We start from the raw sequence: 13,026 nt of genomic DNA, 5'->3' as shown, positions 1-13,026 counted from the left end.
TCTTGTGGGTGTGAATGAAATATGATTGAATAATTTTCAATACCTGCACAATATATATAGAGATATATGATCCCTTCCTATATTTAGTTTCTCATAATATTGAGTTTGCTTGACTAGCAAAATAAAAATGTATGGATTTAATTTTATTTCCATAAAAATTTTGGTCAATCTTTGACTGATATTACATATATAGTAGGATATGATGGCATTTATTATGTTGACTAGACTATAATTTTAATATACAGGCATAGAGTAATTAGCTAAACGATAGCATAATTTTTTTTAAACTATCGATATTTTACGTACTTATTTACAAAGATCTATACAAATCGTTTATAATAGTATAGATGACTTTGTTACGCTATATTATTATTACTCTCACTTCTATCCATTTAATCTTTTTTTTTTTTTTTTGAAAAAAGGCTTTCTATTGAAATGCATAAAGAAAAAAAATACAAAAGCCCAGCCCGGCCCTAGTTTAAAGTTAAAGGCCTTAACCAAAATAAATTACTTTTGGTCTTATGTAGATGTATTCGGAGTCATAGTGGATGTGTCTGAATAATTAATTAACCAAAAAAGACTTTCCAAAAGGATGCAGTTGCTCTTTTTTTTTTTTTTTACTAAAACATAAATCTTTATCTTTTGAAGTAAGATACGGGGAATTATTTATTTATAACCATTTTTTTCTTCTCAAATATTGTAGAAATTCACATAAACTATATTACATATTACAAAGATTTATACCTTTAAAAAAATTTGGCGGGAAAATTTTGAAAAAATAATTTTTTTTTGCGGGAAATTTTTGGGGGGAAAATTTTTTGAAGGAATATTCCTTCCGTTGGGAAAGAATATTCTTTCAAATAGGGGTAAAATAGCCATTAAAAATTAAGAGAGGGCAAAAATAAAAATGGTAAAAAAGAGGGTATTTTTAAAAGAGGGTATCATAAAAAGGTTATTGATATCAATTTCTCATAAAATTTCTCCTAGAGTTCACCTCAATAAATAATTTTATGTTAGTATATTTTTAAAAAATAATTTTGTAATATATACCATCACAAGCCATAAAAATAATCAAATTAGACTTACGTTTTCAATTTTTAAATTTACATCATATTCATTTTACATATAAGATGTGAAAATATAACAATTGAGGTTATTAAGATACATTTGAATTTATGTATATCATTTGTAAGTGAATTTATCAATAATTTAGATGTTTTTAGTCAAATCTCTTTTAAAAAAAATATAATATTCATTTTCAAACTACTATCTAATTTATAATATCTAAAAGATTAGTCTTATTTTTGTAAAATTGTGTCAATTCATATTTTTAAAATATTTGAAAATTAAAAATACCACTATAAATTAATAATTATTAGTTTACATTAGATAAATTAATTTCACTATAAATTAATAAAATATCGTTGTTCCAACATTATTAATTTATAGAGGTTTTACTGTACTTCAAGATAAAATGATTAAAATCATTGTTTTAAACTGGATAGGAGAAATGAAGATGTGGTGCTCAAGATTGGAAAATCTCAGATTCAGTTGGATTTCAAGAGAAGGCAACAAATGTGAAGATCTCATATATTTTGGCATAAACTTCAATTCCAGAAAACAATTATGTTGTCTATTATTCTTACATTCCAACCAATTTGGTTTCTCTATTACATTGTGACAATATTTGATCGCTTTATGTGTAAAAAAAAAATCATTGTTTTATCCCAGAAAAAAAATTAATAACATCATTATTATTATTTGAAAAGACTTTAACATTTTCACAATCCAATATTTTGATAGCGTTGTTAATTATACATAGCAACCACATGATAACTCAGTGGCGTGGGGGGTCTCTTTAAGACATCTTCCGCTTGGGAAATGCATTTCAATGCATTTTTTATTACAGTCATGAATTTTTGAGCAAGAACCAATAACGAAAAAACCATGTCTTTGTGAATCGTCAGCTTCCACAGTTTCTGTAATACCTAAAAAAAATAAAAAATTTAAGATTATAAAATATGAGCATATCATGTATCTTTAAATTGAAAAAGCTAGATTTATAAGTAACATACTTGGGTGTAAGATAACCGTCACACACAAGAACAGAATCAAGAAACTTTTGCATGATGAAGCCATTTTTGTATAGTGTTTCTTTTCTTCTTCTTTTTCTCTTTTCTTTTCTTGTGGGTGTGAATGAAATATGATTGAATAATTTTCAATACCTGCACAATATATATAGAGATATATGATCCCTTCCTATATTTAGTTTCTCATAATATTGAGTTTGCTTGACTAGCAAAATAAAAATGTATGGATTTAATTTTATTTCCATAAAAATTTTGGTCAATCTTTGACTGATATTACATATATAGTAGGATATGATGGCATTTATTATGTTGACTAGACTATAATTTTAATATACAGGCATAGAGTAATTAGCTAAACGATAGCATAATTTTTTTTAAACCATCGATATTTTACGTACTTATTTACAAAGATCTATACAAATCGTTTATAATAGTATAGATGACTTTGTTACGGTATATTATTATTACTCTCACTTCTATCCATTTAATCTTTTTTTTTTTTTTTTTTTGAAAAAAGGCTTTCTATTGAAATGCATAAAGAAAAAAAATACAAAAGCCCAGCCCGGCCCTAGTTTAAAGTTAAAGGCCTTAACCAAAATAAATTACTTTTGGTCTTATGTAGATGTATTCGGAGTCATAGTAGATGTGTCTGAATAATTAATTAACCAAAAAAGACTTTCCAAAATGATGCAGTTGCTCTTTTTTTTTTTTTTACTAAAACATAAATCTTTATCTTTTGAAGTAAGATACGTGGAATTATTTATTTAGAACCATTTTTTTCTTCTCAAATATTGTAGAAATTCACATAAACTATATTACATATTACAAAGATTTATGCTTTAGTAAAAAAATAAAAAGAGCAACTGCATCCTTTTGGAAAGCTTTGGTTCCATGAGGATGGAAAAACATTGAAATCTGGTGGTGAGATAGAGATTTGTTTGGTCAGATTTGCAAAAAGCGTTAAAATAAAATTATACTATCCAATTTAGACTTTTTTTTATTACAAAGATTTTAAGGCTTATGTCTAAAATAAAATTATACTATCCAATTTAGGCTTATCGCTTCCAATCAAAAATACTTCACAAAAATCGAGTTTAGTCTAAAAAATTCAGACTATACTAACTTAAATCAGTCGCTATATAATATCTCTACTACACCACCAATTGTTTGTAATAAAAAAATAACCTTCAATTCATTAACTTTGTAAATTAGAGATATCAAAATTCGGACGTCACATGGCGAATCACTTATTCTCTTATGAGATCAGGACGAGTAAGTATTGAACTACTTCTCGATCATGATCGCTCTCTCCGGTAAGTATTGAACTACATGATCGCTCTCTCCGGTAAGTATTGAACTACTTCTCGATCAAGAATAAAATCTTTCTTTTTTGAAACAGAACCAACATTACTATCTTTTGGACAAAACTTAGTTAGTAGTGACTTAACATTGATAATATTTCGGTTTAGCTTGAACTATATACCCGAGTTTATTTAGGATTTAAGTTGGTTTTATATGTGTTATGTTTAATTTCTATTATTACTCGATGTGACATCTTAGATACCCATTAATCTATGTAATAAGACCATCATTATAGGGGGTATCTTAGCTTATAAGATACCCCTATAATGATGTTCTAATACATTTACATGGTTTTTGGTTTCGGTTTAAAATGTTCGGGTACTAATTTAAATTTTGTTCCATCTTAAAAAAAACAGGGGCGCACACAATAGGATTCGCGCATTGCACCAAAGTGTTCAATCGGATATACAGTTTTAACAAGACAACTAAAGTGGATCCCACAATCAACAAAGAGTTCGTGACAGAGCTAAAAAGGTCGTGTCCTCAAGACATAGATCCAAATGTAGTTATAAACATAGATCCAACACCAAGACAGTTCGACAACGTTTACTACAAGAACTTGCAGCAAGGAAAAGGATTGTTCACGTCTGATCAAGTCTTATTCACGGATCGTCGGTCAAAGCCAACCGTTGACTTATGGGCTAGTAATGCACAGCTGTTTAACCAAGCTTTTGTTAACTCCATGATCAAACTTGGTCGTGTTGGTGTCAAAACCGGCAGTGATGGTAATATCCGTCGTGATTGTGGATCTTTCAATTGATCTGAAAATATATACATGTTTTATAATATGTTTATTTCCTCCATTCAGACGTTGTATATCCTTCATGAAATAACTTGTCACAAAACGGTATTTTCAAAAATTGTATGGTTGGTAAAAAAAGATACGAGACCTATATCTTTATGATGTCGTTCTATCACTTTTGGGGATTACTTGTTAGACTTAAGGTTGTCGTAGTTAATAAGACTAGTTAACTAATATATATATGAACGGAAAAGGTAAAATAGTCAGGAGTAGTAGTTGAGATTTCAGAAAGATACAAGGTGGCTATAACACAATTATTCGGAATGACAAGTGAAGCATCGTTATCAACTTATGCATGCATCCCTCTCAATTTATCCCCACCACTATCTCTATTCCCTCATATAGACTATCCCTCTCTATACGCACACAACATTGATAGAGAACGATATATAGTATGATATTTACAACAAACCAAAAACGGATCAGTTCATTTAAGAACTCTTTAAATACATAAACTAGTTGCATTAGAAAAGTTATTAATTAAATTCTACTAATCAAATATTTTAAACTAACCCAAAAAATTATTATACTTCAAAATCAGTCGTTAGAAAAAACCATCAAATGATGCCAAAACTTAGAAAGTATTTAGTCTTTTTTTCTTTTAAAATATAGTGAATGCAAGCTGGCCGGTGCTACTTGTGCACTTATATATAAAGATCCCTCAGTCCATACATATTAAGAGTAAAAATAATTTTAAAACATGGCTTTGGTGAATAATAAAACGAATCTCTTGTTGCTTCTTCTCTCTCTTTTTCTAACACTCAACCTCGGCTCCGCTCAACTCCGTCGCGATTTCTACGCCGGAAGTTGCCCTAACGTCGAGCAGATCGTCAGAAACGCCGTTCAGAAAAAAGTCCAACAAACTTTCACCACCATCCCCGCCACTCTCCGCCTCTATTTCCACGACTGCTTCGTCAATGTAAAACATATTATTTTCTTGATAATTTTTTTTGTTTCTTCTTGATCTTTTTCTTCTCTAGCATAAATTTTATTTTATTATTTTGTCTAATTTATGGGTTGACTGGTTAATATGATAGGGGTGTGATGCATCAGTGATGATAGCGTCAACTGATAACAATAAGGCGGAGAAAGATCACGAGGAAAATTTATCGTTGGCCGGAGATGGATTCGACACCGTCATTAAAGCTAAAGAAGCTCTCGATGCCGTCCCAAATTGTCGTAACAAAGTTTCTTGCGCCGATATTATCACGATGGCCACTCGTGACGTCGTTAATCTTGTTAGTAACTCATTCTTAATTAATTTTATGTAATAAGCGTGTTTTATTAAATTAAAAACATTTTATTTTGTAAGTTAGTAAATATTAAATTCAATATAGGCGGGTGGACCAAAATATGACGTGGAATTGGGAAGGCTAGATGGTCTATCGTCAACGGCTGCTAGCGTCGGAGGGAAGTTGCCGCATCCGACGGACGATGTCAACCAACTCACTTCACTTTTCGCCAAAAATGGTCTTAGCCTTAACGACATGGTCGCTCTCTCCGGTAAGTGTTGAACTACGTACTTCTCTATCAAAAATAGTATCATTCAGACCGAACCTAGCTACGCAGTAGTGACTCAAAATTGGTAATATATCGGTTTAGCTTGATAAGGTTATGTATTTTGTTAAATCTCGGTTAAACTCGTTTAATTTTTCTGGTTGTAATTTGGTTTGGTTTGATCTTAAAAGGGGCGCACACACTAGGATTCGCGCATTGCACAAAAGTGTTCAATCGGATATACAGTTTCAACAAGACAACGAAAGTGGATCCCACGGTTAACAAAGATTACGTGACAGAGCTAAAAGCATCTTGTCCTCAAAACATAGATCCAAGAGTGGCTATAAACATGGACCCAACAACTCCAAGACAATTCGACAACGTTTACTACAAGAACTTGCAGCAAGGAAAAGGATTGTTCACGTCTGATCAAGTCTTATTCACGGATCGTCGGTCAAAGCCAACCGTTGACTTATGGGCTAGTAATGCACAGCTGTTTAACCAAGCTTTTGTTAACTCCATGATCAAGCTTGGTCGTGTTGGTGTTAAAACCGGTAGTAATGGTAATATCCGTCGTGATTGTGGAGTTTTCAATTGATTTAAATATTGATCTGTTTTAAGATTTTGTTTATTTCGGTTCAGTTGTATTAATTGGGCATATATGATGGGTCGTCTCACGAAGCTTGTTCAGCTAAATTGTAATAAATCTTGGTTTTGGGTTTCAGTTTATCGCAAAACCTAAATTGTAATATTAAAGTTAAGAATAATTTTGAAGGTAATAAAAGTATTATATAATATTTTATCAAGAGATGCATGATTTTAGTCCCAATGATGATACGCGTTAAGAGTAACTTGTTAGATTATGACTTTATAGGTTACTTCTGCCACAAGACATTTGTTAAATGTTATTACAATAGTTTAACGTTCAACGTTTTTTGTTCTAAGATACAAGGCCCAGGCCCATAGAAAATATCTGTTGTAGATTTTGTTTATTTCGGTTCATTTTGTACTTTATCAATTTTAGTAAATATTACTAATTTGATTTTTTTTCAAAATTAAAAAATTTGTTTTCTAAAACTATCACAAAACTGAAACTAAATTTTTAACATTGAAAACTAGTTTTTTAAAATTCTAAACACTTAACCCTCTCCCTATAAAAACTATACTCTAAATTTTTAAAAATAAGTTTTACACTTATAAAAATAAAAATTTGTAATATTTTAGAAAAGTAAAGTTAATCTGGTGCCATTAATTGCTCGAACTTATAACCCTATAAAATGTCTAAATCTCCTATAGACTAATTTGTTGCGAAGTGGGTAAAATCGTGTTTTTCAAGCAGTGATAGTTTTGCTATTATGCAGGATCACAGAGGGTGGGAGTGGCCCACTGTGCAAATGTTTTCCACCGATTCTACGAGAAACAGAAACCCACGGCCCACGGGTGAGGGACGCGATAATCGATCCTATATTTCCCGCCATGCTTAAATAGTAATGCCCAAAATACCTTCAGCAAGGCCCAGGCCCATAATATAGTTCCAATGTATTTTTGTGGTAGATGGGTCCTTTTTGGTAGAAATTTTATTTATTTATCGGTTTTGAAAAAAAGGACGTTTTCATGAGCAGTGACGTGTAACCGTAATTTATCAAGAAAAACATACAATAGCATACGGTAGTGGTGGTATTGTTTTACCATTTTTATGCAAGAAATCATTACCTTGATGTTTCTGACGAATGAACACTGTATTCAAATTTAATTTTATCAATACAATGATGTTTTTGTTCTTATATTATATATACTATATGTATTTATGTTGTTGCTTCTTATCGGTATATTATATACTATATGTCTTTATATTAAATTTAATTTGATTATAACAATGGCTATATGTCTCTCTACTTTTGTCCAATGATCTAAAATTGTATATATATATATATATATATATATATATATATTTTTATCATTTATTCTTATTTTGTTGCTTATATTTGCTTCTGATTTGCTTCTAATGTTCTTATGATTTGCTTCTAATTTGCTTATGATTGGCTAAACGTCTACTTGAAAGAGATTGAAAATTATACATACCACTTAACTATACGTATTTCCTTAACATAAATTTGGTATTCACAAAAGAGAAATTCCTCTATCTTTATGACAAACGATTTTGATTTTTTTTTTTTTAATAATAATAAAGAGCTTTTGTGTGTGTGTATAATACTACTAACGAAATTGGTGAGGAGATTTGGCTCTTTGCATTATCCAAAAGCCGTCTTCTCCGGGAAGACCTATACTACAGTACTAATCTTAATTATAATTTCAAATCAATATTTGAATACTCGCAACTACAGTACTAATCCCACCTGGAAATTTGGAACCAAACTCATCGATTTGCTTCTTCTACAAATCAAGTGTCAATTCTTTATTGGATTTTATTCGTATAGGATCCTTGTACAAACTTATAAGTCGAACCACGGGGAACAAATTTTATTTTTATTTTTTATTTTATTACGTATTTTCAAAGTACACACAAGGTATTAATGCAAGCTTGTTTTATAGCAAATTTGTACTACGGACGTCGTTATGTCTGAACATAATTCAAATCTATAAACAGCTTAAAAAATTACTGATTGGATGAAGAAAAAGTATTCAATGAATACAGTTACAACAATTGATATCCACACGTAACATTTTACCATATAAGTTAGATAGTAATTGCATATGTACGTCAAATTATATATCGGAAAATATTTTTTCCTAACATGTAACACTTTTCGATACTTATACAGTGTGTGTAGCAAAACCATGCATCTCACCAACAGAAAATTTTATTCCCAAAATTTTATGATATTTCTCGATAGAGAAGTCCTTAATAATTAGCCAATAATTACGCGGCTTAACTAAAAAATCCATTCCACTCACAACCCCAAAAAACAAAAACCAAAAGAAAAAAAAACCCTAGAAAAGAGCCTCTCAAAATCTTAAGTGTTTTTGCGCGTCGCCGGTTTTAAACAAACAGGTTTAATAACTTTTTATCTCCTTTGTTTCTTTTGTATTCATTATCTCCTCTCATACCGTTTTCCCAACACGACGTCGTTACAGACTCCTCCGATGGACTTCCCGGACGATCACCGTTAACCGCCTTACAAAAAGGTGGTGGAGGAACAAAAGGAACCGGTACAGCCGAACCGGTTAGGGTTAAACCTTGATGGTTCACTTGGAGATCGAGATCCGAATCGGACTTGAAACGTTTCCGGTTAACCGAAGAGTCTTTCATCTCCGTTTTAGATCTGGAGATGGAGAAGCGGCGGTGGTTTTGGTTGTTTCCGTTTCTTGAAACGTCTCGGTGCAAAATCGCGGAAGACTCATCGGAGGATATCATCAACGACGGAGTTTCAAGAAGATCTGAGATCGGTCGTAAAGTCCCGCCGCGAAGAACTGTCTCAACCGCCGCTTGGCACACGTGCCAGTTCCCGGTCCATAACATACCAACCGCTCCGTTAACCGGATTCACCGTTCTCCCACACGCTTCAAACAACAACGACTGAAACAAAGCTGGACAAACAAAAAGCAAAACATTAAAGGTTGTATAGATCGGACGAGTTTGTAACCTAATGTTTTGTACTAGTGTCACAGTCACAAGGATATGTCGTATTTTTTCGAACTTAAGGTAGATAGAGTTATATGTAGACGATAAGAAAAGAAGTCGTACCAGGACGTTGTAGCTCAGGTACGGCTGAAATGAAAGACATGAGACCGGCACGGCCGAAGAATTTAGCAACGAAGACAGTGGCATGGCCTTGTGACTCGGGGGATTCGATCCATTGGAGACAAGGGCGAAGGATGCATGTTTCACTGCAACCTTTTCGAAGAACTCTACATCCATTGCAACTCATTTTCTCCAAAATTATAAAAACTTATTATCGCATATGAGAAGATTTATCCAAACTTTTGGGAAACTCAACTAGTTAAGAATGGATTATTTTGGGATTTAGGGGCAAGAAAACAGGTTTTTGATCGAAATATAGACGAAGAGAGAAAGAGGAAACAAACAAGTTTCAAGAAGAAGAGAGAGGATAGATTGGATTTATAGAGGCGAGTGAATAATAAAGAGAGTGTGCCAACTTGTGTTTCTTTTTTATTCCTTTGTCCTTTGTTTTCCATTATTCTACTATAATCAACACCTTTGTACAAGACATAATATTATTTACTTCAAATTTATTGGAAAGGCAAAACAAAAAAAGAGCTCATAAAAGTTTTGGATTTAGCCGCTTAGGGTATTTAAGAATGCCTGATAAGATATAAAACAATATGATGGTTAGAACAGTACATAGTGTAATACGATTAAACCAGTTAATTTTGTAAGTTGATGGTTTAAAATATATATTGGTATTTTGAAAAAAGAATAGAGAATTTAGGAAAGGACAGCGTTTGGGAGGGATTCCAAAGGTATAGGTATTGGCATTGGAGGAAGAGAGAGAGAGAGATAGAGAGCGTTTCCGTTTCTCCGCGAACACTTGTCGCTGACTCAGACTCCTCTTTTATTATTATTACTTTCTTCTTCTTCTTCTTTTTCTTATTCCTTTTTAAATTTTGTTGGTTCACTAAGTACAATTGTACTATAAAAGAATACTCCTACTAAGCAAGTAGTATTTTGATAAGATATATACAAATCTCACGTCAGGGAGACGATGGGGTGCACGTGGATTAGGGGAAATTATTGGTTCAAGTGGTTTGTATTTTTATGGGATGTTTTAGGTTTTTAAAAAAATAAATGTGAAAGACATGATAGTGAGTTCATTGGTTGATATTGTGTGCGTTACTTGATGATGCGATGGGTTCGGTGGTGAATGAATCACGTTATATTGTTAGGGTTTTAATCATTTGTTGGAGGATATTATTATCGATACAAAAAGATACTGAAATTAATAAGGAAGTCATAAGAAGACAAAGTGTTAAAAAAAGAAACTTATAATAAAGGAAAAGTGAGGACCAAGTGCTTTGGGTATCTTGCAACATCTTCTTCTAGTATTCTCTAGTAGCTAGACATGACACAACAAGATCAGCCAAATACCATATGAATGAATAACAATTCTACACGAACTGATTTGTTGCTCATATACATGTTTATCTCATGATTAATGGGGACACTATGTATACACATGTTGTGTATCCAGATTGCTCAATTGTGTAACTTGCATGATCAGTCTACGTTTCATATTCCTCCAATCACTTTGGAAATATAAAATGTTATCAATATGTAAATACTAACTAGAGAGGAACGTGGTGTTCATGAGTCATGACCTCGTCGTCTTCCCACAGACGCATGTGTCTCCATATGTTGTAAATCAGAATTTATGTACAAAATACTCTTAACTTATTCGTAGTATATACTTGACTCTTTGACTCTACATCCCTACGACACAACATAAGTATTTGCAATCTCTTGGAACTACAAAAGCCGTTATTGGCCCTTCGCCTCATTCAAAGGTTCTTCTCTCTGCGTGTGTCCCTCTCTCTCTCTCTCGTACGTTTATAGTATAATTTTTGTTCTCTTTTATCTTATAATTTTTAAAACCATATATATCTGCGGCGTAGAGAAGATATATACAGATGAAAAGTTACTTTGCTTATGCAATTTTCATCAGGGGCGTCCCAAAACTTCTGACCTAATTAGAGATTTTTTTTTTAAGCTAACATCATCTTCCACACTTTGTCGGAATAAGTCTATACTACTTAAAGTATTACCTTTATTATTGTATGACATTACTACCTGCAAAGTGAATCATAATTTAATGGCCTGCATGGTGACAGAAACTGGTTCAAAGTATTTGGTTGACAATTTTAATAGTAACCAGCAGTGTAAAATGAAACATAAATAAGATAATGTAGAACATACGAAAAAACAAAAAAAAATATATGCACTGGGAATATATCAGTATAAATGACTTTAGCTGATAAAAATTATATGTACAAGTTTTTTTGTTTGTTCATATAACATATTGACTTTTTTTTTTTAATTATATCATATCAACCATATGACTATATTAAACATGCAATTAAACTACTACATCTACATGTAATTTTTTTTCTTTATCTTTATCTTTTTATTTCTAGTAATGGTCAGGAAGAAAATCTGGAAGTGTATCATGCTTTCGGCTTTACAAGGAAAATTTTACATTTTTTTCTTTCTACGACTGTTGCTGTCGCTTCTGACGTTGCATACTTATCCAAAATAGCTTTTTCAGTTTCTGTCTTCCGTACAGTCGAACTAGCTGGAATGTTACATGCAAAGTTACAAATCACAATATTTTATTGGCCATTCCATCATTATTATATCTAATTTGCGTTTTTTCATAAAAGGTTAGAGACTAATCCACTCCTTAATGTTACATGATTAGAAACTTGGATGACTAGCACTAACCATTCCAGATGTGTGAAGTCTCTAGCCTAAAAAAACTTGTAAGCCCCAAGTGTAAAACTTGTATTTCCTTGATAAATTATACACACACACACACGACAATCACCACCAGTAGCCACGCTTTCTCCTTGTAATGTTTTGTATGCTATGTCATTTATATATCAGTTATCAACATGGATTTTTTTATTTTTCCCACTTTTATTCGATGCTATTTTAGATGTGAATAATGTATGACCAATAATAAAAGTTAACTAATAGTATGAGAGTATGCTACCAAGAGAAAACTTGATGACGCCAAGCGTGTAAGCCACAACCACAGAATTCAAAAGAAACAACACAATAACAAAAAGGTAAAATTAAGTCAAATGAAGATTCGATTAGATTTTTTGGACAAAATCTGTCGGATGCGTATTCATAGCATCTCCTCTGTTTCAGCAAGAATGAGTAAGTAGGGAATCCTGTTTTATTATGTTTGACCAGGAAGAGGAAGAAGCCATGGAAGCAAAGACTAGCCGCTCCACAAAGTTTAGTTTGGCTCCCCGGAGGAGATTACTCAGATCGCCTGAGGTTAAGAGTCTCTGACTAGACTCTTTTCGTAATATAAGTCAAGAAAATGTCATTTTCAACTTTTTTGTCTTCCATGCACTGCCACACACAGAGAAGGAGACACATGTATCTTATGATACTATCCACTTGGTTAAGATAAAAACAAATTCACAGTTTTAGAAAGAGAAAAAGTCTTACGAGATGGTTAATGGTGCAATCTTTATTACTGTTGTGGATAGATAAAGAATCTGCCAAAGCCAATGATACCTCTCTCTTCGCTGAAACAAGGACAAACAAAAATACAAAGGACAAGA

General features: G+C 32.2%; 3 protein-coding genes and 2 long non-coding RNA genes across 5 annotated transcripts in view; 2 read left to right on the top strand and 3 right to left on the bottom strand.

Annotated features, from left to right (window-relative positions):
• LOC17879681 (peroxidase 50) overlaps positions 1-4,351 on the top strand; it is a 12,240-nt gene extending 7,889 nt beyond the window's left edge. The window contains exon 4 of the mRNA XM_023779548.1: positions 3,824-4,351. Within this exon, the coding sequence (XP_023635316.1) occupies positions 3,824-4,212 (389 nt within the window). The 3' untranslated portion in view covers positions 4,213-4,351. The remainder of the gene's footprint in view (positions 1-3,823) is intronic.
• LOC111829686 lies at positions 1,735-2,223 on the bottom strand. Its single transcript, XR_002833050.1, has 2 exons — positions 2,076-2,223; positions 1,735-1,988 (listed from the first exon to the last, which is right to left on the bottom strand). It is a non-coding gene; the product is annotated as an uncharacterized LOC111829686 (long non-coding RNA).
• Positions 4,352-4,788: 437 nt separating the features above from the next.
• Positions 4,789-6,559, top strand: LOC17877873 (peroxidase 50). The gene is made up of 4 exons (XM_006282604.2): positions 4,789-5,173; positions 5,292-5,492; positions 5,592-5,757; positions 5,943-6,559. The coding sequence occupies exons 1-4, from the start codon at positions 4,955-4,957 to the stop codon at positions 6,347-6,349; spliced, it is 993 nt and encodes a 330-aa protein (XP_006282666.1). The 5' UTR covers positions 4,789-4,954; the 3' UTR covers positions 6,350-6,559.
• A 1,898-nt stretch (positions 6,560-8,457) lies between these two features.
• LOC17881008 (LOB domain-containing protein 39) lies at positions 8,458-9,947 on the bottom strand. The gene is made up of 2 exons (XM_006282635.2): positions 9,458-9,947; positions 8,458-9,300 (listed from the first exon to the last, which is right to left on the bottom strand). Exons 1-2 carry the CDS (start codon positions 9,639-9,641, stop codon positions 8,753-8,755), a joined length of 732 nt encoding a protein of 243 aa, XP_006282697.1. The 5' UTR covers positions 9,642-9,947; the 3' UTR covers positions 8,458-8,752.
• A 2,479-nt stretch (positions 9,948-12,426) lies between these two features.
• LOC111829754 lies at positions 12,427-13,007 on the bottom strand. The gene is made up of 2 exons (XR_002833114.1): positions 12,911-13,007; positions 12,427-12,811 (listed from the first exon to the last, which is right to left on the bottom strand). It is a non-coding gene; the product is annotated as an uncharacterized LOC111829754 (long non-coding RNA).
• Positions 13,008-13,026: the final 19 nt, after the last annotated feature.

The sequence above is a fragment of the Capsella rubella genome, unplaced genomic scaffold (genome assembly GCF_000375325.1).
Source record: "Capsella rubella cultivar Monte Gargano unplaced genomic scaffold, Caprub1_0 scaffold_7, whole genome shotgun sequence".
Taxonomy (NCBI): domain Eukaryota; kingdom Viridiplantae; phylum Streptophyta; class Magnoliopsida; order Brassicales; family Brassicaceae; genus Capsella; species Capsella rubella.
This window is presented reverse-complemented; position numbering and strand designations above follow the sequence as displayed.

Coding starts and splice junctions, on each gene's coding strand:
- LOC17877873 (XM_006282604.2), top strand. CDS start 4,955: ATGGCTTTGGTGAATAATAAAACGAATCTCTTGTTGCTTCTTCTCTCT. Junction 5,493..5,591: donor CTCGTGACGTCGTTAATCTT/GTTAGTAACTCA, acceptor AATTCAATATAG/GCGGGTGGACCAAAATATGA. Junction 5,758..5,942: donor CGACATGGTCGCTCTCTCCG/GTAAGTGTTGAA, acceptor TGATCTTAAAAG/GGGCGCACACACTAGGATTC.
- LOC17881008 (XM_006282635.2), bottom strand. CDS start 9,641: ATGAGTTGCAATGGATGTAGAGTTCTTCGAAAAGGTTGCAGTGAAACA. Junction 9,301..9,457: donor ACCTGAGCTACAACGTCCTG/GTACGACTTCTT, acceptor TTGTTTGTCCAG/CTTTGTTTCAGTCGTTGTTG.